This window comes from Apus apus, chromosome 3 (assembly GCF_020740795.1).
Source record: "Apus apus isolate bApuApu2 chromosome 3, bApuApu2.pri.cur, whole genome shotgun sequence".
Taxonomy (NCBI): Eukaryota; Metazoa; Chordata; class Aves; order Apodiformes; family Apodidae; genus Apus; species Apus apus.
In genome coordinates this window covers 97165451-97189294 of record NC_067284.1, presented here as the reverse complement: position 1 = coordinate 97189294, position 23844 = coordinate 97165451, and the positions used below count along the sequence as shown (strand labels likewise).

General features: G+C 37.2%; 1 protein-coding gene across 2 annotated transcripts in view; it reads left to right on the top strand.

The window, feature by feature from the left end:
• The window catches only part of SYNE1 (spectrin repeat containing nuclear envelope protein 1), a 295834-nt gene that overhangs the window by 228564 nt on the left and 43426 nt on the right, over window positions 1–23844 (top strand). For both annotated transcript variants that reach the window (XM_051615569.1, XM_051615566.1), the window contains 17 exons: window positions 2246–2442; window positions 3451–3583; window positions 3793–3975; window positions 4791–4940; window positions 6012–6188; window positions 7432–7587; window positions 10588–10743; window positions 11341–11511; window positions 12999–13132; window positions 14435–14639; window positions 15828–16010; window positions 16931–17077; window positions 18103–18257; window positions 18578–18725; window positions 20422–20516; window positions 21509–21743; window positions 22459–22653. In XM_051615569.1, the coding sequence (XP_051471529.1) occupies window positions 2246–2442; window positions 3451–3583; window positions 3793–3975; window positions 4791–4940; window positions 6012–6188; window positions 7432–7587; window positions 10588–10743; window positions 11341–11511; window positions 12999–13132; window positions 14435–14639; window positions 15828–16010; window positions 16931–17077; window positions 18103–18257; window positions 18578–18725; window positions 20422–20516; window positions 21509–21743; window positions 22459–22653 (2820 nt within the window). The remainder of the gene's footprint in view (window positions 1–2245; window positions 2443–3450; window positions 3584–3792; window positions 3976–4790; window positions 4941–6011; window positions 6189–7431; window positions 7588–10587; window positions 10744–11340; window positions 11512–12998; window positions 13133–14434; window positions 14640–15827; window positions 16011–16930; window positions 17078–18102; window positions 18258–18577; window positions 18726–20421; window positions 20517–21508; window positions 21744–22458; window positions 22654–23844) is intronic.

Genomic DNA, 23844 nt, shown 5'->3' with positions numbered 1-23844 from the left:
CCTAATTGCCTTATTCATGATGTCTTGGTTATGAAAGATGGCAGGTTAAATACATTAGCCTTTCTCTTCTGAGCCTGTACTCAGAAACAGATTATTCTGCCCAAGACACAGAATTTGCACTTCTTGTTGAGTCTCCTATGGTTTCTGCTACATCCAACCTCAAGTTTATTAAAGTGTCTCTGGACTACACCTGCCAGTTCTTGTGTCAGCCACTCTCCCTATATTAATGTCATCCACAAATTTGCTGAGGGAGCTGTCTCTATCATCATCTATGCCATTAATGAAGATGTTTGAGCTTAAGTATCAACTATCCCTGGAGTACTTACCTGTTACAGTCTGCTGCCCAGACATACCTAGATCATTTGATCACTAGTGTTTGAGACTGGTAATACAGCTAGTTTTCACAGACTCACAGAATGTTAGGGGTTGGACGGGACCTCTGAAGGTCATCGAGTTCAACCCATGTAACAGTCCATTTATTAAGCCCACATTCTCTCTGCTTCCAGAGGAATATCCTCTGTGAGATGGTGTCAAAGGCCATACTGAAGTCAGTCTCATCCACAGAGTCAATAATTTTATCATAAAAGGCTGGTAAAGTAATGAATCCAAGCTGAATATTCCCAATTACCTTTTGGTCTTTTTTGTCCTTGAAAATTAATTCCAAGGGGATGTGTACCAGAGAGCAATGTGAAGCTTAACAACCTGCTGTTCCCCAAGTTGGCTTCTTTCTTCTCAACTGCAACAACAACTAATAGTTTGAAGATGGGTTTTTTACCACATCCTTTTCTTTGCATCTGTTCTCAAAAAGAGAAGTCTGGTCTAGTGTTTTGTCTTTTTCTAATTATACACCAGACACTTCAGTTGGGTTTTTTGTTTTCTTGTTTTGTTTTACAGAAAAATGTCTGCCAGTTTTTCTTGCAAATTTACTTCTTGTCTACTCTGAATTTGTTCTGCATATTGTTTTTTTTACTAGACAGCTTTCTGCTTTTGCAATGGTATGAGGAGAACTTAAGCAATCTATTGTGTGTGGGTTTTATTTTGGTTTTGTTTCATGCTAGACATTGTTTTGTTGGTCCTAAATTAGTTTTCCTCTCTTTTTTTCTCTTGTCAGTTATATAAATTAGGTAATGCAAATAAAGATTCTCAGAGTCCGCTATGGGGTCACTTTTACTTTTTTTTTTTCTCTACCACATTTAGGTTTAAAATCCATCATAATTTATGGCTATCTTGGTATTTCTTATGCTACTCTCTAGGAGTTAAACATTTTTTTGTGTATGTATTATAAGTATATCCACAGCCACACCTATATAGATATAAAAAAACAGTTAAATTATTCAAGCTTTAGTTATGTGAAAGAAAATAAGAAGAGCAATAGACAGTTTATGTATTCACCATGAGACTGGTTGTTTTGTACACTTGTTTCAGCATATTGAAAAGTGGGAATGCATGTACATTTTGTGCTCAAGCTTAGTCAATTTACAGATGTTTTAAAAATTACTGTTTGTGTAATGATAGTGGAATTTGGCAGGTTTATTTGCCCACGTACAAAAATTCTTTACCCCTCCGCAAGTCACCACTTACAATGAAATCTGTCTCTCTCCCATTTGGATTCAGGGTAAGAGTATTTATTATCAGCCTTTCCTTTTTCAGTAGCTTTTTCACTTTCTTTTGCCATAGTAATTGGCTTCTGTGTTCAAAGATTTGGATGGGGGCGGGGGCAGTGATAGTCTTTTTTGCAGCCATGGGTAGGAGGAGGGCAGATCAATAAAATATGAGTTAGACGACTAGAGAGCTCAAGATAGGCATTGAAAGGGCTGAAGTGTGCCCACTGTTAATAACTTGATACTGGATGCCTTCAGCTTGCATGGCGGTAGACTTTTCAGCAGATGTTAGATTAAGTTCTGACATTTTAATCAATTTCTGTCAGCAGCAGTGTTGCCCTGTGAAGATTCTTTTGAAATTGTTCTTTTGAAGTGTAAAATATGTACACCAAGGAGTAGTTCATCATAAGGAGGTATCAACAGACATTGAAGTAAGGGGGTTTATGACCGCACATTCAGATTTTGCGCAGGTTTCCTGCATGATCATTCTCCAGAAGTTCTAGAACTGGAGCAAAGGGAAAAAATGTTACGTGCTGTGGTAACATTGGTTGTGCTACAAAATGCAATAAAAGAAAACTAAGTGTTGAGAAAGTATGGTCGCAGAAACCTGCAGAGCTAACCAACCATCTCCTCTATCATTACAGTATCTGAGATCTAACCTGACTGAACACCAACCTAAGTTATACCGAGTGCTAGATGATGGGAAACGGCTCCTTTTTTCTGTTAGCTGCTCAGATCTCGAAAGTCAGCTGAACCAACTAGGAGAACAGTGGTTAAGTAACACCAGCAAGGTTACCAAGGAGCTTCACAGGCTGGAGACAATCCTGAAGCTCTGGACAAGGTAATGCTGATGTACAGACAGTATAAACTTCTTCACCTGTGCTGTTGAGGTCAAAGTAATCCTGAACCCAGAACCATAAGAGTCGATATATAAAAGAAAATACTTTGAGATGTCTGCAATAGTTTGTCTGCTCTAAAATATCCTATTTCTGTTCCAAACAAGTGCAACAGAACACGAACCAGATAATAGCTGGTGGGAGGAATGCAGAAGAGACCTTATTTAGATGACTAAATTAGAAGCCCCATGTCTGTACAGGTTGATGAGAAAGGGTGTGTGCTTTGCTAGGTAGCATGAGCAGCCTCAGCATGTTCTGCTAGGGGCATTGCCACTGCCAGGTTCTTGTGGGTCTGTGTTGTTGCATATATGGAGGGGAGTTTTAGCTGCCATTGGTAATGTTCATATGCTGCTTTTGAAATGAGTTCTCTTAAGTGTTATACAGGCTTTTTCCGTTATTCATAATATCCTTGTTGGCTCACTAGCCTTTCAAGGGAGATGCATACAGGGACTGTATGTACAAAGGTTATGTGGAGACACTCATTCTGACACCTCATTAGTTGGTTGGCATGCAAATGATATGGAAATAACTTCTGGGTAAAAAAAATATTAACAGTTTTCTGCTCTAAGATACCTTGTGGTAAAGCTTTTAGAAGATTTAACCTCCTAAAGCAAATCAAAAAAGTGTTTATGTGTGCAGGGTGGGGTACTTGCCCAAATGAAGTGATAATATGGTTACTGGTCCTTCATTAAATTAGTTTTTCCTAAGAGGCAAAAAGAAGGCACTGTTAGGAATTGTGGATATAATGGCTAAAATAAGAACTTCCTGATACCATGCCCATCTTTAAAATTAAATCATGATTTTCTGAAATTTAATAAAGGAAATAAATTATTTATTTTTTTAAAATTTTAAATCTGCCATATAGAATCATCCTCTAATGTGGAATAGAGACTGCTCAGTTGGAGGCAAGAAGTGCTGATGACTGTTTTAGTTCTATTTAAACATCTTTACAGGTATCAGAGTGAATCAAGTGAACTGACACATTGGTTACAATCTGCAACTGAACGACTTGAGTTTTGGAGCCAGCAGTCTTTGACAGTTCCTCAGGAACTGGAGACAGTCCGAGACCACCTGAACTCATTTTTGGTAAGTCATTCATGGAACTTTTACTCTCTACCTTTATTCAGGACACCTTTTACTCTCTAATTACAAATAAATGATCAAGCAATTATATGTTTATACTTTTTGTCATAGTCTTTTAAGGGAGGGGAGAATATTCTTAGTTTTCTGAGGTACAGCTTTAAATGCAGTTAAAAAGTAGCTGATTATTTCCACAAATATGATTCTGATTGTAGGAGTTTTCAAAAGAAGTGGATGCTAAATCATCACAGAAATCTTCTGTCCTGAGTACTGGGAATCAGCTCCTCAGACTGAAGAGGGTGGATACAGCAGCACTGCGTGCAGGATTGTCCCACATTGACAGCCAGTGGACAGAGCTGCTCACACGAATCCCAGCAGTACAAGAGAAATTACACCAGGTAAGGAAGGCCAGTGATGGCCTTTGATATTCCAGAAGATTTGGCCCATATAGTTGACACTGCCTTTGAGAAATGGCTACTCCCTTCCTCATTTTGTCCACGTGAGGCAAGAGAGGAACAACGTTACTCCTGTTTTTATGTGAGAAAGCTTACACTCATGTTCAAATCTTGTCTACACGTACTGTCTAACAACAGTTAATGTCAGACTTTCACAGTTATCTTTTTAAAATTTTAACCAAAAAACACATGAGGTTTTTTTTCAACATGTTCTGGAACTTTTGGAAAAGGGGTGTTCACATCCTTGTCAGATCTGAATGGTGTTTTTATTCAAATTGGATAGAGTGGATTCAAGTCTATGCAAGACAAAATAAATTTTAAAACATTGTGCAAGGTCGCTTCTGGTGTGTGTAGGAGCAGGTGGGTTTTGGTTGTGTAGCTTGGATTTTTAAGACTATAACACTGAAGTTAAAGAATTATAGTGGTTTAAAGTTGCCTTAATATTTGGTTGCTAGGTGGTTATCAGTCTTAGTAGTTAGTAATATCTTTGTGATTTAGGGGAAGAGAGGAAGGGTAACAAATGTCACCCGAGTCCATTATATTAAAGTAAATAATGTAATTCAGTAGTTTCTGAACTGTTTTGTATTGCTAAATATGTATGTCTACCTACAAATGTCATAAAACTTCAGTAATATGTTAGAGATGTAGAATAACATGATTATAAGAGCAGGTAAAGTAAATGTTCTGTAGTAATGCAAAGCAAGGAATTCTTACCTATTTTTTTTTCAAAACATGAGTTTTAAATGTTATCTCTACAGCTCCAAATGGACAAAATTCCTTCTCGCCATGCTATCTCTGAAGTTATGAGCTGGATTTCCCTGATGGAAAATGTCATTCAGCAGGATGAAGAGAATATAAAAAATGCTGTAGGACAGAAAGTAATTCAGGATTATGTCCAGAAGTACAAGGTACTGCATGGAAATGTTACTGAGTTGCCTTTTAAATTATCCCCATGAAATAAGTATATATATGTACAGTGTAAGTGATTTAAAGTAAAGCAAACAAACAAACAAAACCCCAACAAAACACACACACACACAAAAGAAACAAGCAAACAAACGAACAAAAACCCCTTACATTGTGGAGTCATTAGAATAGTACAGAAGTTAGAATTGGGTGATATGGATAGTATTTGGTGCGGTGGAAAAGAAGCAAAAATTACTTCTGCTCTACTGTTTAATTATGGCAGCAATCTAATTTTTACCATGCTTACCTTAATTTCCAGGTAAATACAAAGCAATATGCACGTGACTAAAATTTATTACATCTGTCTTTCACCCAAAATGGCAAAGCACTTTGCAAATATATGTTGTTTTATGAATTATCTGCATAGTATCACCTCCTCCAAGTGTAGCCTGTTCTTGAATAGAAGGTGACCAGTGGTTTACATATCAAGACAATTTTGATCAGTATCTGAAGCAAAAATTAGAGATTCTATATCTTGAGATAACTAATGAGGAGTACAGATACAACACATTTTCACTTCTTAAAGTAGTTCAGTAACACTCTTGTAAACAGATCTGCACACAGTGACTTTATTGTCAGTGTCAGAATTGCTTCACTAGTCTCTTGAAAAATCACTCTATTTCTTCTTTCTTTTTTTTTTTTTCTGTAAGAATATTTTGCATCTTATCTGGTTTTGTATTAAAAACTTTAAGTCTAAATAAGGTGGGGGAAAAATTAATATGTATCAATTTTTTCTTAAATCTGATCCTTAAGACCACTATCAATAATTTTACTGATTTTTTTTTTATTATTATTGTTATTCTTTGGGGAGCAAGGGTAGGGAAGAAGGCAATGTATGATTATTTTATGAATATTTATGGAAAAATAGCAGTACTTCTAATTGCTGTTCAACTGCTAAAATACCTTTTAGCTAAATTTGCTGTAATTTGTTAACATTTTTCCTCTCTTTTGCAGGAAGGTAAGACATTATGGTACTTATGTTTTGGATTTCTTACTCCCTTCTTTTCTACCAGGGTTTCAAGATAGATTTAAATTGCAAACAATTGATGGTAGACTTTGTGAACCAATCAGTTCTACAAATTAGCAGCCAGGATGTTGAAAGTAAACGCAGCGACAAAACTGATTTTGCAGAACAACTTGGAGCAATGAACAGACGTTGGCAAATCCTGCAAGGCCTGATAACAGAAAAGGTAAAGAAAAACCTAGCTGCTCTGTAGCGAACTTTCAAAATACATTGAACTATAAGATAATAACGATTGGAAGCCTCTTCAGGTCATCTAGTCCAACCCCCTGCTCGGTTAGGTCAGATTGCGTAGGGATTTAGCCGAGTTTTGAAAATCTCCAAGGACAGATGGCACTACCTCTCTGGGCAGCCCGGTGCCATGCAACTTGTTATTGTTATCTCTCCTTTCTTCTCCTGCTAATGAGCAGTCTGCCTCCATATTCCCTATAGCTCCTCTAAGTGGACAGCACAATGAGGTGCTTCCTTTGCCTTCTCCCCAGGCTGAATGAATCTAGCCTCTCCTATTTTGTCCCTCCCTAGTTAGTTCCAGCCAAGGTTATGCTTCCCTAACATCAGCCCTGTATGCACAGGCTATGCTTCTAGGCCCATTCTTTGCAATCCACTTTCTGTGGATTTGTCTTTTTTGTGACTTGAGGAAGTTATCCTTGAAGATCAGTGAGTTTCCTGGACTCCTTTATCCTTCAGAATAACTTCCCATGAGATCACGCTTCAGTGAACAAACTGAAGTCTGTTATTGCAAGAATCTTTAGTCAGCTACTTGCTTTCCTTACTTCATTCACAACTGTCTCGTTGTCACTGTCACCAAGGCTGCTATTGCCCATCACATCCTCAAGCAGTTCTAATTTGAGATAATTCATTCCCACAAGTGGAGTTTGTCTTAAACAGTGTGAATACTTTTATGGCAGTGCTGCTGTTTTCAAAGTCTGCTTTGGGTTTTTTGTTGTTGCGTTTTCAGGCTTTTTTTTAAGAACAGAAGTGCTGTATCATTTGCCATTGAGTAACACCTAGAACAGTCGAAAATATCTAAATAACTTTAAAGCAGTCAGTTGACAAAGGAGATACTATAAATCTTCATCTACTTTACACAGTTTAAGCAAGGAATATAAAATACATGTTTGTTTGGGAAGTCCTGAGGTCTTTGATCTCTGAAAAGACTTCCACTTATAAATATGTTTTGCAAAAATGTTAGCTTCTTTCAATGTGTCATAATGTTTTAATATGTTATCTCTATAAAATTATTTATTAATAAAGCAGGGTTTTTTTTTACTATGAGCTCTTTTACAAATAGCAGATAGATTTCAATTTGAATGCATACATTCTGAGAAGTTACTGGACTTCACTGAGTTATTTAATTAACCCAAAAATAAAGGTATTTGTATGAAAAAGTATATATTCATATTTCTTTGCAGATCCAGCTGTTGGAAAGTCTGCAGGAATCCTGGGCAGAATATGAAAATAATGTCCAGTGCCTAAAAACTTGGTTTGAAACCCAAGAGAAGAAATTGAAACAGCAACAGAAAATTGGAGACCAGGCTTCAGTACAGAATGCTTTGAAAGACTGTCAGGTATGTCCCTTTATAAATAACAATATTCTATTTCCAAGTTAGAAACCACATATGATACAGCCATATGAAATCTTTATGTCAGTGACAGAACTCCTCTTTAGTGAGAGAGACATTTCAGTCCTAAAGTGAAAGCAATAAGAAACGAGGAAGGAACCATAATGTCCCAAATATCTTTAAAAGCAACCAACTTCATTGTTCTTTTTGCATTGTATATTAAAGCATGGACATTTCCAAGCCTACCAGGTATACTAGAAAGATCATCAAAGGAATATATTCCCCTTCTTATTTAGCCAGTCTTATGGACCCTGATGTCATAAACACCATGCTTGAGTGTTTAGAAACTGGGTTTTTGCCTTCCTCATCACTACCTCTCCTTTGCGCGCCCCCTTTTTGTTCTTTTTCCGTCTGATGTATTCCACCTGACTGTTAAAAAAACAATACTAGAATCCAAGGAGGTTATATGCTTCTATTACAAATGTGTTAGGAATCAAAGTTTTTCAAATATTCAGCTATCCAGAGAAGGAAATAGTGCTGGATTCCTTTTGCTTTCAGAAGCCTGAAGCATGATTACAATGGGCAAAGATGGGATGGAGCAATGCTCACATATACATGATGTCCATAAGTTCAGAAACACCTCAGTGTGTCATGCAAAATTCATACAAGGACTACTCAGCAGTGAATAGGGCATCAGTTGACTTTGAATGTCTTACTCAGAATAGTACATATTTAAGTAGTTAGAAGCTTGTTTCTGGAGCGGTCAGACTACAGTTCAAACTTACAGGTCTATCAGCGAAACAGATTTTTCTAAATGTGTAAACAAGGCATGATATCAGACATCAGGCAATTTTTGCTCAAAAGTATCTTGTTCTGTTAGACACTAATGAACAGATCAAAAGTGTAATTAAACTCTGTCAGGACAACAACATGCCCAAAATGTTGTTACTCTCATCCCCTGAAAAAAAAAAGAGGAAACATGTTTATCTTGATTTGATTGTCTTTCCTGCATGCATTTAATTAATTGGATGACTATGATCCAGCTTTTAAATCTTCACAAACAGAAAAACTGTAAATCTATTCAAATGAAATGCATAGGAGAATTTAGTCTGTATTCACCAGTGTATTAAACCCATCTTAATTCCTGTAATGGTAGATAGTTATTTAGGTCAGATAAGTTTGAAGTCAGTTTTTTTCTGAAGTTTTTAACCAGTTTTCAAACTGGTTGCAGTGCTTACTTTCAATGCTGTTATTTTTATGGTGTCAGCACAATAAGCCCATATGACTGAAGCAAGGGTAATTTAGCATAGCCTGACATAATTGGCAGCCTGTGCTTGGCTGGAGTTCAAAGCTGAATCTGATTTATCACCATTATGGTTCCTTTTGGTCAGGGAAGTTAGCAAGTACACTTGGGGAGTCAGTTATGAATGGCAAGGCTTTGATCAGAATTGTTAAAAGAGTAACTGTAACAGACACTCCCAGATATCCAGTTCAATTAATACAAAAGCTGCAGTTTATTTATTAACCAATGTTAGTTGCTGCATAATGTGATATTAATAAGTGGAGGCAACTATCTTTTCCCATCGCAGATCAGAAACAGTAATGTCTTTAATTCAGTTATGAGGTGAAAATAAGTAATAAGAAAACCTTTTTCACAGAGAAAAAGAAATATTTGCTATTCTTGGCATTTGAAACTTTTGTCTGTTCTGGATTCTGAATTTTGGGGTGACCTTGTACAAACTGAAATATCTTTTGTAGAATTATAATCCACTTTATGTACAACTTAGAGGTGTTGCTTTGGTGTCACCTGGTTGAAAAAAAAAAAAAAAAAAGTATTACTCCAAGGTTGTAGTCTGGAACAAGGTAGTTGATAGAAGTTTGAAAAAGTGTGTGTGTATATATATATATATATATATATATGACAGACCACTGTAGGACTTTCTTGGGTCTCCCTGCACTGTGCCATGAAATTATATAGATTGCTTTCCTGGCTAGGAATGAGCTTATGAAAGCATGCTATATGACTCAGAGGTGATCACCAAGTCTTCTTGTCTCTCCTTCATTTTGTTCTTCATTCCCATGCTATCGAGGCATGAGGAAGATCACAGGCTTTGTGAGTAGCAAATGTTACATACCAGAGCTTCTGCACTTTGATTATTCATAAAACGGTAAAACTGGCAAACTTTGAATCAGCATTTCCATGTCCAGTCTAGGGTCATCTTAAATCTTAAATTTGCCTGAAGCAGCAAAACAAGTCATGGCCTAAGTGCTTATGTACTCAGCTCTGTTTTCTTCATTTGTTTTCATGCCCACTGTTCATTTTCTTCCCATTTTCTTGGGTTAATGTGTGGAACACTGAGCAGAGCAAAATGCTATTGAGGTCATTAATGCTTCCCTAAGACATGCAGCCTTGAGGAGGCAATAAGAAGAATTCCTGAAGTCTGTTGCTTGTTGTCATTGGCTGGACTCCAATGAACTTGTAGGGGAAGGCTCACTGTCCTCGGACAAGGGACTTTGCTGCAACCTGGCAAAGGAATAAAGATTCCTCTTCATGTGGAGTGCATGGAAAATTGACATCTTTCCCTAGGAAGTTATTTTGTCTTTTTCCCTTGGTGGCAATTTTTTTTTTTTTTCTTCCAGAGGCTTAGGCCAGCTTTTTACTAGTGTTCCAGAACAAACTAAGATACACAGCAATTTTCCCATGTATTTAAACTCCTGTCCTATTTTTAATGAGCTTTGCATTCTTACATGAAAACAGAAGATTACACAGAAGTTTAATGTAGAGGACATGCTTCTACTTAAATTACAGACAAACAACTATGCTCTAAAGGGAACACAAAATATTAAATAAAATTGCTGATGAATTGCTCTTGAGAATAGAAAGCCAAAGTATGGAAGTGTGACTTTCCTATTTTTTAAATAAGGAGCTTATGGACATCTTTTCTATCTCAGGGATTATCTATCCAATTAAATAAAAATACTCAGGTATCTTCATTTTCTTTTCAGGAATTAGAAGAATCAATAAGAACAAAGGAAAAAGAAGTAGAAAATGTAGAACAGAGTGGTCTGTCTTTGATACAGAACAAGAAGGAAGAAGTCTCTTCAGCTGTTATGAATACACTGCAAGAAATAAATCATTCCTGGGCCAGTTTGGATCACACGGTAAAAGAATCACAGGGCATGGAGGAGAAGGAGAATTAGCAGATTACAGCTAGTGGATTTCTTCTATATTGTAGGGGAAGAGATTCTGAATTGTGTCCCTGCTTCCATTCATCCCCACCTTTCTGTGTGTACACTCCACATAAAATGGGTATAATATTTCCTATAATCAAGAATGCTTTTAATTCTGGTAATTTCAACTTTTTAGATGCTTGATGATATTTAGTGGAAAAGTACCAAAAGACCTGGAAGGAACTACCTTTTCAAGCACACAGGTCTCACAGAATAAGGAAAAGATCAGCATTAATTGTCATAAACCCAAGCTTGATAACATCAATCTGCCTTCTCAGGAATAATGCAGTGGGCTAGTGCTAGCCTCTCTGCTGACTTTCATAGACTGACTTGCCAATGCAATGCATTGTTTCATAGTCCTAAGCAATTTCTCTTGATCCTGCTTTGGGCCAAAGTAGAATGGACTTGATACCTTCTCAGTCTCTGCCATCCAGCATCAGTAGCTGAGATCAAAAGGAAGGAAATAATTTAAACAAAAGCCAAATATCTTCAGTGCTTTTAATTTACTCTTCTTTTTCTTCCTTCTAGGTTAGCCGACTGCAGATATTGTTGCAATCTGTCCTTGATCAGTGGAGCATTTACAAAGTGGCTTATGACGAACTGAATAGTTACCTGACTGAAGCCAGATATTCTTTGTCCCGTTTTTATCTTCTCACTGGTTCTTTGGAAGCTGTGAAAGTCCAAGTTGACAACCTTCAGGTGAAAAGAATACCATGCTTCTTGACATACTAAGGGTGGATTTAAGGATTAAAATTGTCCTCATTGCATGGATGCAGATAACTATAGATTTTGGTTCATAAGAAATGGAAATACAAGCACTCTGGCCTGTTCAAATCACACAATGTTAAGAGAACACATTATCAAATAACCATTGCATTTTTCATTTTGCAGAAAAATGAAATTGTGATTGTTGTTTTCTTTTTAGTTTTATTATGCTGTTATTTAAATTTTGAGCTGTACTGTCACATAGTTAAAAATTTTAAAATCATGCTGGTGACTAGTGGAACTAAAATTTCTCACTCTGCCTTGTGAGGCTTCTGAGCTACGGGTACATGTTGAGATCACATTTTAAACCTTTCCCCTCACCTCAACACTGTGGTTGCAGTAAATTGAAGATCAAAGAAAATGATGTTCCAAAAGCTGAGATACTCACATGTTTTCCGCTGTAAGGAAAGCATAAAATACAATGAGACTCCTGTTATAAAATTATAAATTAATTGAAATACATTAATTTAAGGAATTAAATGTAAAAATACTAATATTGTTATTCTATCATATAGAATAACCTTTTTGTTTTTCAAAGACATTTTTTGTCTTTGGAATGAAAAATAATTATGCAAACATTTCCAGATGCTTCGAGTAAGAAGAACTTGTGTTGTTAGTATTTGCCAGCAAATTTAATTTTACATTGTTATTTAAGTATTTTGTGTCATTTGAAGTCCAGACAGATATAAAGGCAAATACGCTAAGCATGAACAGCATTTTTCAAACCAAGATTGAAAAAGCATCCATTAATCACTTTACAGCTTCTCTTCTGTTTTCATTCTTTTTGTATGTCAGAGGGGAGGAGCCAGTAAGACAACAGGCACAGAAACTTTTTTTACTTATTAAGATTTTGATTATGAAGTTCAATCAGTTTGAGATTTGCTGGGGTTTCCAAACTGTAATAATATGCATAAAAATATTTCAGGTTTTAAAAAAGGAGCATTTTCCCTGCCAGCAGTGCTTCAAACTGACAAGTGAAAGATCAAGAACCTTATTTTCAGAATAAAGATTTTTGGTGCTGTTTCTTTTTTTTTGTTTCATTCTAAACAGGAAAATGTTATTTATTTTCTTCCATCAGTTAGATTATAATTTCTGCAGTATTTTCATGCACTTCTTTCTCGCACTTTTGTGCAAGAATACTTGTTTAGAATATTTTTTTGCAGGATTTTTACATTCTGAAAAAAATATTAGGTTAAAATTTACTTTTTGTTTCACCTTGATATTTAATCAAATTAATCTAACAGTCTTTATATTAAACAACCTTCAATTTAGATGAAACACACATGAAATCATGTTTTGCACTCACAACCAGTATGATGTAATTGATACATACTTTTTTCAAACATTTCTACATCATGCAATTATAATACCTCATGTTTTTTGTTTGTGGGGTTTTTTTTCCTTACTCTCCCATGTTTTAGAGCCTACAAGATCAACTGGAGAAGCAAGAAAACAGCTTACAGAAATTTGGTTCTGTGACCAATCAGTTGTTGAAAGAATGTCACCCACCAGTGACTGAAACACTTACCAACACATTGAAAGAAATGAATATGAGGTAGAAAATGTCTGTGTGTTGAGCTTTACTTATAGTGGTGAATTTGCATTTATCCCATAGACCCAGTTTTTCACCATTTCTATTTTCATTATATTTTATTATTTTATGGTTTGGGGTGTTTGGGGACCTTGTGGGGGGCAGGAGGGGTTATACATTTTGCCAAAGGCTGGATCAGAACTGCCTCATTTGCTACTACTAATAAATGGAACATTGCTTTCTCCAGCAAGGCACTTGGACATTACTGTCTGTAGTTCTGCTGGATGCATGGCTGCCAACCAAGACTCATAAATATGATGTTGGAAAATAGTACTGCACTTAAAATGCAAAAAAGCCCATCTGGAAATATTGTTTGCTGTGTATGCACCAGGTTCCTCAGATTTTTGGTTGATGCTTCTAGGTTGAAGGAAGGGCACGATAGGCAAGAAGGTCCAAGCCTTCACTGGTAGCTTGGCAAACAGCTTCCCCTGTTTTCAATCCAGGCCTGAATCAGTGTACGGGATTACTCGGAGAAGCTACAGAAAGGCAGGATCCAAAAGCAAAAACATGTTTAGTGGAAAGTTGGGGTTTTTTTGAAAACACAATCATACCAAATTTGCTTTAATCTGCGGTCCATCCCACTGTAGACTCTGGAAGTGTACTCACCCCATTTCAAAAAAGATATTGTAGGGTTTTATATTGGCAATTAAGAGTGGTGGAGTTTTCACTTCACCAGTTTTATCATATACTAATCATTAAAAAATATTGTGATCTCCTTTAGTAAGAAAATAATGAGGAAGCTTGATAAATAACAGCACTTTTGAGAAAGTATATGTTTCTGATTGCAAACAGAGCCAATAATTCAAAGAGGGATTAGATATTTAATTGGATAATAAAGATATAAAGTTTTATTACATCTGGGAGTATTTTAGAAGGGAGTTACACAGAGCTTTATAACATCAACTGTTCTGTCAGAGTTTGGGAGGAAATTGCAGCAGAAGAAATGGTTTCCTGTTTACACCTGTTTTAGGCCTCTTGGGCCCTTGCAAGACTCTGATACTGGCGGTTCATTGTCAGTCACAGATGCTCTGTGCAGTGAACAAGAGTGTGCTAGGTGGAAATAGCAGGAGGTTGACTTCAAAAAGTGCATTCCAGCTCTGACCTCAGGTATTAATATGCACAGCTCAGACCTGCTGTGACAAGATCCTGATAATTACCAAATTACTTGAAAGCCAAAAGACCATGGGAAACAGCAGAGAGGGAGAGGGGTAGGGATAGTTCTTGTGGACTCCCAGACTTAGATCATTCATCCAATCTCTTTACCAGGTGGAACAACCTTCTGCAGGAGATTGCAGAGCGGCTGCGTGCCAGTAAGGGCCTCCTTCAGCTGTGGCAGAGGTACAATGACTGTTACCAGCAGTGCTCTGCCACAGTCTGTCAGCGGGAACACCAGACCAATGAGCTCCTAAAGACTGCTACCAGCAAAGACATTGCTGATGATGAAGTTACTAATTGGATTCAGGACTGCAATGTATGTTCAGTTAAGTTTTACAGTTTTTCACAACTTGGTGGGCTAAAAACCACAAGAGGCTCTACACTTGGTGTATTGGAAACCTGTATACAAATACATTTCTTTTTAATGAAGCATCTCAGGCACAGAAGAGACAGCTTTATATCTGCTACCCAAATCTCATAATTTTCTCATGCTTTTCATGTGATTCCTCATTACTTTTGTGATGTTGTTTCTGAGGCTTACATCTGAAGTCATCTCTCTGGAGAAGGTGGATAAATGGTATCATTTGATTCAGCCTTAAGTCCCATCTTACTTAAAGGGATTCTTGCTTACCAAGTTTATTGAGTTCCTTATAATGGAAAGAAACACAAGATCCTTTGACTGTATTCCCACCAGACAAGGCTGTTCACTTTACCTGAATAAAAATACACGGTGTGTGTTCTGGGGATGTCTTTTTCCTTCTTTATGGAAGGACACCATTCACTCTGAAATTCTGAGATTCTTGCTTTTTTAAAGGCTGTATCTCAAGGCAGCAGAATGGTTCATCTCCTATCTGTGGTTACATTTGGATTCTTTTGAGTTGACATTAATGTTAAGTGTCATTGATAAAAATTTAAAATGTTCATTATCTTAGTGTTAGCAAAACAATTGCAAGGAGAAAAGCTAATATACTAATGAGCTTTTTGAACATAGGCTGCCATAGTCATCTGGGCTGTCCATTCAAATTGTTCAGTTTCAAAAGTTCCTTCATTTCCTCATATCCCATTATTTAGCCATTATGTTAGGCCATTTACAAATTTTTTTTTTTTTATTCCTTCTGGTAATTCATAGCAGGAAAAAAAAGGTCTAGTCAGACCTGAATCAACCCACAGTAACGGCTTCAACTGCTTAGGACCAGCACGTTAGCAAATTCAAAAGGTTTATTTCAACAAGTATTGCCTCATTAGTAACTCAGGCTTGCTCAAATGTAGCTGAGCATTTCATTTGTGTACTGGTACTTTGACATATTTTTTTTTTTATTCTGCACATCATTTCCTTTTCATACAGGGTGTGAGTGGACATTTTGGCTTTGAAATACAGTAGTAAATAGAAGTTTTTCATATAGTGGTGGAGTTCAGCCATTTTGCTCCTTCTTTAATCCTCCAGGTTGAGGATGACAGCAGCAGAGTGTCAGATTAACTGCCTTTATTCAATGTTTCACCACAGGATGTACTCACTGGTTTGAAGGCAGCACAAGAGTCACTGCTTGTTCTTCAAGAACTGGGAGAGGAGTTAAAAAGCCGGGTGGAGCCTTCAGCAGCAGCTGCTATACAGTCTGACAATCTTTCTCTGAACCAGAATCTGTCAACCCTAGAACATGCTCTCTGCAAGCAACAAGCTGTACTTCAGGTATACAGAGAGTGTTCTCAGTCCTTGAATCTGATCATCCTATGGTGCCTGAAAACCCATAAATTAGCTGAAACTGCCTGGGAAAAAGAGAGCAGCGTTACCTTTTTATCAGCAATTTCCCTGGAAGACAAAACTGAGAATCGAAAATGTGCTCAAGTCCAGCACAGAAACCTTGTAAGAAAGTCCAAATTCTGGGAAGAGGATAGCAAAACTCATGGATGATAAAGTGTGTTATGTGGAATGCCAAGGGCACCTTGCTTGGGACAGCAATAGTGCTAACAGCTGGATCCACAGCTACTGTAGCTCTGAGGACAACCTCTTTTCCCAGCTGATTCTTCAGCTGTAAAACAAATGAGAGATTCTGAATAAGTGGGTAGAACTGATTTTTACAGTTCCTATTAGTATCAGTGACCAGACTGATACCTATCATTTGTGTCAAAGCCTATTCAGTAGATGTTGCTAATTGCTTATGTCACCATGGACTAAGGAGCAAAACATGGGTGGCAGAATATGTTCCACAGGAAAGTATATGGGTGAGAAAGCAACAAAGGTAGCAGCCAAGTTTTTAATTTTAAATTGCAATAATAACAACTGGCAGTTCTCTCTGCTGACAGTATATTAAATGAAAGTGTTATTTTCATAAAAGGAAACTAGAGAAGGTTATCTATTTCAAGACAAGGAGATATTTATATTCCTTTGTCTTATTGTTGTGTTGCCTTATTGCTATGATCAAAAATCATCTCTTCTAACCTAAAAAAACCTCACAATAATTCCACAGTCTGTGAGCAGAGCAGCAGTTACAATCGCTCCTAACCTATATAGCTGTTTGGAGACCTAAAATGAGAATAACGGGGAGTGTAATGTCAGTATGGATGGTAGGTTCCTGAAATTCCTAAACTGTGGGTCCTTTTCTGTTCAAGGCTGGAGTGCTGGACTATCAAACCTTTGCCAAGAACCTGCAAGTCCTTGAGGCCTGGATAACAGAAGCAGAAGAAATACTGAAAGGGCAGGATCCCAATCACTCAACTGATCTCTCAGCAATACAGAGTAGAATGGAGGAACTCAAGGTGACAAATTCAGAAGGCATTGATTTTTATTTTTTTTCTGTAAGGCTGAATGTTTGTAGCCCAGGGTATGCACAATTATCATACATGCATTCTATATAGATATTGAAGGACTGTCATTCATGAAAAGTGTAAGACTGAGAAGTTAGAAATTTGATGGCAGTCAGGGAGTGATTATCTATGTTACTCTGCCCCTGGGTAAAGAAGAAAAGGCCAGGCAAAACCTTTAGCATGAAATAATATCAAATCAAAATGGGAATGGAAATTTTTCCTTGTTTTTGGAGATTCCCTTCATCTTATTTTCTGTTGACTTTTTTGTATTTCTGCAATTCCTGTCGCAATGGTGTTTAGCTTAGGGATGAAGTCATCTATTCATTTTGGGTATCTTGATATCCTGAAAAAACATTCATACTGTGTACTGTGTGATCTTCATTTGAATTCTTTCATGTTTTGTTTTTGTAGGGCTTCTTTTTTTCATTTGTCTTCCAGAGGGTCTGATAGGAAGTTGACAAACTTTGGTATCTAGGCTGTTTTTGTTATTTTAATCTATTATTTTTCAGTTGAGATTAACTTTACACACAATTCTACTTTGGTCATGCTGAAAAACAGGACATTTTCCTAATGTAGGGAATTAAGTATTTCTGTGATGCAAAACAAAATAAAAATTAAAATGTTGAATTATTTCAGTGAGAATTTTCCAGCCTAGCATTCAAGCTAAGAAAAAAGGACAATACTAGCTTTTTTCACAATATGAAGAGATGGCTTAAAACACTAGCGCACTTTTGCAGCTCTGGGTGGTAAATGCCCAGTTCAGCAAAACACTTCAGTGCAATTTGAGTTTACTTCTTTGTGGACATTTAAACATTAATCTAAGTCTTCTCCTGTGGAGGTCTAGAAGCTGAACACTGGAAATGCCAATTTTCTCTGGTACAGGGATTGCGTGCTACTTGGTGGCAACCAAGGCCATTTTCCCATCTGTATGAGTAATTACTGAACTTCCTAGTTAGCACTTTTATTGTTTGTTGCAGAGTCAGATGTTGAAATTCAGCAGCATGGCACCAGATTTGGACCGTCTTAATGAGCTGGGCTACAGGCTTCCCCTGAATGACAAAGAAGTCAAAAGGATGCAGAACCTGAACAGACAGTGGTCTCTGATCTCATCTCAGACTATGGAGAGATTCAGGTGGGGATAGTTAAAGATTGTTGTACAGTTTTCTTAGATTACAACAGCTAGAAAGTATACCTTTTGCAGAATATAGAAGACATCTCAGATATTTAATTAACCAAATCTCCTTTTCTTTAGTGTATTTCTAAGTAAATATTAGATTAGAAATGAGGAAGACTGCTACTTTTTAGTGTTGAGTAAATAAATTGAATGAGGCAGCTGAGTGGGAAAAGTCTTCCCATCTGATTTGGATTTCTGCTGGAAAAGTTATTTCAAGGCTCTTAACACTGTGTGTGAGAGGCAGAGACCTTACCTGAATCCATTTTTCTTTATTTCAGTAAGCTGCAGTCTTTCATGCTGCAGCAGCAGACCTTCTTGGAGAAATGTGAGACTTGGATGGATTTATTAGTCCAGACTGAGCAGAAGCTGGCGGCAGAGATTTCAGGAAACTACGAGAGCCTTTTAGAGCAACAAAGGGCACATGAGGCAAGTCATCATGTGTATTTATACATAACTACAACACCTACTATTTATTGATTGCACATTCTTTTGTGGGCTAATACAGTAGTAAGCCTTTAATTTAGTTACATTTGCCTGCACTGTCTGAGGATATCTTGACTTAGAAGCATGCAAATATGTCAATAATACCCAGTTTGGGGAAGGACTTGAGTATCTGTCTGCATTTGTCTGCATACCTATGTATCAGTATACCTATGAGTCCTTGTCCTCTACAATCAGTCTACTTCAGATTGATTTGTACCAAGGAAATGAGAGTTTTCATTGGTCTTCCCATAAAACTTAACTTTCCCCATGCAGTTTAGCTCTTCGTCTTCAGTCCTATCTGGAGAAAATCTCTGTTATTTCAGTTTATTCAGATTTTGTTTATTTGCTTTTAAATTGTCAACATATACAGCATCTGGAGAGCATGTTAAAGGAAGGCTTTTCAGTCAAATATTGAGTTATATGGGGCCTCCATTTAGTAACATTTCCTTTGAGAACAAACTGGTTTGATCTTTGGTGTGTACTGGAATTATTTGTCTGTTAGTAACAAATTAAAATCTAGCCCAGCTTTTGCTGCAAGAAAAACCTGATGCAGAGTTTATACTAGAGGTTGCATTTATGATTCTTCAGTAAAGGCAAGTGATGTGCATTTTTTTCTCCACCCATATTGTTACTGCCAAGAATCCTGGTAAAGATCAAACAAGACAAGTCCATTTTCAGACCAAAGCTCCCATGTGGCCACAGTAGTTTCAGTTCCCACAACTTTTTCATCTGACCTACCCACAGACTCAGGCCAGATCATAGGGCAAGTCATGTCCTTCCCCTCCCTTGCCTTGCATCTCACAGAATAGTGTTTGGATGAATGTCTGATAGCTGAAAGTAATTCATAACTCTTTTTGCTTACTTTAACATACATTTACTTTAGCATTTAAATGGCTTTGCTTTCACGAATGTCATCTGTTTTGTTTCCTCTCAGTGCTGCCAACATTAAATGGACCATGTCCTTGTAAATTGAGGCATCTCAGGGTTTTGAGATTTGAATGTCCAGAAGGCATTATTGTCTAAGTGGATAATTTCCTACTGTTGTTTAGTCCAGTCATAGCTATAATTTTTTGAAAGAGGTTAATGGCAATCTTCTTGCATTCAATTGTCTTTAGTCTGCAGCTTAATTCTCTCCCGAAACCTTGATCTGAGCAGTTAGCTCAGTTGAGTGTTACTCAGACATTCTGTTGAAGCTTTTTTATTACAACTTAAAATCATCTCAGAATTTAGATGTTGTAAACACCCCCCCCCCCCTTTTTTTTTTTTTTACCTAAAGCTTTTTGACACTTTATGCAATCCAAATGTATTCAATACTGTATGTTCATTGCAGTGCCCCTTGGTACTAATGAAGAATTTCCTCCCACTCCCTGCAGCTTAAAGGGTCAAATCTAACTTCTTGAGATGAATTTTCAGATTGTTTTTCTTAGTATTTTTTAAGATAATGAGAACATAATCTGTTTCCACATGCATTTGCAGAATGGATATTGAAATGCCTCCAGCTCTGCCATCAGCTTTCCGGTGCTTACCCATAACTTTGCTGGCATTTAGCCAGAGGACCCCAGCTACCTCAGTGGCCTCACTTAGAAATAGCTTATCACTGAAAGATCTTGTTTTAACATCCTTGTCTCCTGTACAACAGCTATTCCAGGCAGAGATGTTCAGCCGCCAGCAGATTTTGCATTCAATTATCTCTGATGGTCAGCACCTCCTAGATCAAGGACGGGTGGATGACAGGTAGACATTCCTGTGTTATTGCTGCTGCTGGTTGTGGGAAGTAATACTTAGACTAGTGGGGGACTTCCAAACAGAGAAGACAGCAGATGTCAGTGTTCAGACGGTGCTCTTCCAAGGTGGAAGTTACTATAGCTAAGGTTAAGGTATTAATTAGCCAGTTCTTAATATGACAGTGTTCTTTAGGATGCTGAGGGGTATGTGAATGTGTGAATGCATTTGGGAATATGACAGCCTTGAAGTTCCTTCTCTGACAAAGATTTGTCTTGGGTTACCAAGCATGTTACATATATGCGTATTGTGATATACTTTCAAAATATCCCTTTTACCAAAGGAGTCTGACAGACTTAGTGACTTACTCTTAATTTATGCTAGCTGGGGACTTCGCTCTACCAAGACGATTCCATTCTGCTTTATAAGAACACCTGCATCCTAAATGTGATGGAAAAGGAATTAATAGCTCTCTGGGATTTTCTTTTAAATGCTTATGATTGAAGTAAAATTAGTGAAAGACTTTCCACTTGTGCATATGCATTGTCTCCTAAAATGAGACAAACTGTTTATTTGAATATGAGAATTTTCTTCATTCTGTGTATGTCTTATGCCTGCTTTGAGCTCAGTAGTAAATCTGGGGGTGAACTGTGAAATCTGAGATTTACTATGAACTTGGCTAAGCTGAACTGGCAAAGCCTGTGTATTTTCTGACATCCCCCAGAAATAAACGCAGAAGAGTTTTGTGCCTTAAAGGCTTGGGTTTTTTAAGGTCTCAATAATTGGGGCCCAGTGATTGTCCCAGTACATGAAATATAAAGTTCTTATTCTCAGTCAGCTATCATGGGATTTTGGTGTTTTTTTCCTAGTGTTTCCTAACTGACAGCCAGAAAACATACTCCTTTTCCCTTCAGTTTATTTCATTAAGCCAACAGATCAAAGTCTGAAGGTTACTATGTATTTTTTTTTATTTATTTATTTATTTATTTATCTATTTACAACAGGGATGAATTTAATCTGAAGCTGACTCTTCTAAGTAATCAATGGCAAGGAGTAATTCGCCGGGCACAGCAGAGGAGGGGGATCATTGACAGCCAGATTTACCAGTGGCAGCGCTATAGGGAGATGGCAGAGAAGCTACGCAAGTGGCTGCTGGAAATATCCTGTCAGCCTGTGAGTGGGCTCGGCAATGTTCCTATCCCACTGCAGCAAGCCAGAGCACTACTGGATGAAGTACAGGTACGTCCAGTGTGTTTGAAGAAAGAGGCAAAAATCCTCACCTTTTTACAGCCTTCATCATTTAAACATTCTTTAAAATGTATTAGAATCAGACTGGTTTGCAGAAAGCAGTACTGGATGCTAGTTCTTCGTTGGAACTCAGCCTCAGAAGCAGCAGTGTGATGGAAATGAAGGTGGACTTAAAGAGCAGGCAACAGAGAATTTACTGGGCCCTCTCTCCAGAGCTTTGTTTGCTTCTGTATTTGCTTTGTAGCTAACATCGCACTGAAACCATCTTGAAAAACAGAGTCATGTCCTGTTTGAGAAGTGTATCCTAGCTAGCACAAAAGGATACCTTTGGTGTCCAACTTCATGTGAGGTTAACAGTATCTATTTAGCAGGTTGGTGTCCTCAAGCTGTTTGGCTGGAAGATACGTATAATAATAAAGCTTATAAGCATAATAGGCTATAGGGGAACTATTGCTCTTTAAGAGCAATTGAGAAACTGATGCTAATGGGGAGAAAGAAGCCTTTCATGTCTTTATCTCCTTGGAGAAATCTTCTCAAGGTCTGCTGCAGTACATGATTGTGAGAAGGTTAAGGTAAAGCATTTGAGCAGTAGCTTTCCTTATGCCAAGGTATGCAATCAATTAAAGTATGGGGTTGAGAAAGAATTATAGTGAATTGCTAATTGTGAGTAAAAATACAAAGGTGACAGAAGACTCAATATTTTCAGCTTAAAGAGAAAGTTCTTCTAAGGCAGCAGGGGAGTTATATCCTCACTGTGGAAGCTGGGAAGCAACTGCTACTCTCTGCTGACAGTGGAGCTGAGGCAACCCTGCAGACAGAGCTTACTGAAATTCAGGAGCACTGGAAGATAGCCAGCACCCAACTGGAGCAACAAAAGAAACAGCTTGCTTTACTACTGAAAGTAAGTGTGTGGTTTCTTCTGTACTTCTTCAATAAGTTCATGGTTTCTCACTGTTGAACCCTGTTGAAAAAAAGCGTTCTCAAAGGATAAGCACAAATACAGGAATTGCATGCACACTACATCAGCTCTTTATTTCATTTCACCTCCTCTGAAATTAGGAGCAGTAATACAGTAGGCTTGTATGTTAGTTGATATATTTTAGTTGATATTTTCAGAACACTGACAATTAAGGATATTCCAGTCCTATGTTCAACATACAGCAAAAATGTATTTTATTTTGCACAGTGCTGGTTAATGTTTATACTTACTGTATTGATTCCCTCTATATGCCAATGTCAAGATCTACCTAATAGTATATTAGTCCGTGTTTCGTTCCAGTGTCTTATGTATTTGCTAGTTTAGATAAAATTCCATGATGTTGCAAAAGGGAGAGCCTTGAACTTTATTTTGATGTAAGCAATGTCCAGAATGCCTGCTAACTTCACTCTTAAGTACTGAAGGTAATGACCTGGAATCTAAATTTGGAGTGTTTGTTTTTTTCTCTTTTACTTCTTCAAGGTGATGAAAAATGGACTTGTGCATATTAATAGAATAGGCCAAGTGCTTTTAGAATAATTTCAGAGACCTAATAGAATTGCAGACACTAGTTTTGTTTGTAAATCACAAGAAGTAAAGTGGTGCAAGAAAATGAAATATTATATTTTAAAAGTTCAGATAAGTGAATTTTTCTTCCTCTTTCAAGTCCTCTTCGCTGTACCTTGGCTTCTAGTAGGGGAACTATGTGAGGAAATTTTAATCATGAAAGCTGTTATCTGGGGAGACTAATGGTTCTGTGGTATTCTCCCACAATGAAAATACTGAAGTTAATGCTTGAAGGTGCTGTAATAGGGAAATAATAATGCAGACTGCCTAAATTGTCTCATAGATATTGAGCTTTCATTAAATTATGCTATATTGGTCTTAAATATATGACTTTTTAGTGATCTTCTGACCAAATGGGAAGCACAAGAGTATTTTAGAAGAGTATGTATTGCATTAAGAGCATTGCAGACTATGTCATGTAAGGTCACATTACTTACTAAGGACAGAAGAAAGAAGACACTAATGACAGGGGTTTTTCACAAGACCTGTTGTTTGTAATTCTCTGTCCTGAAGGTGATAGTGAAGTACTGACATAGATTGGAAAAAAAT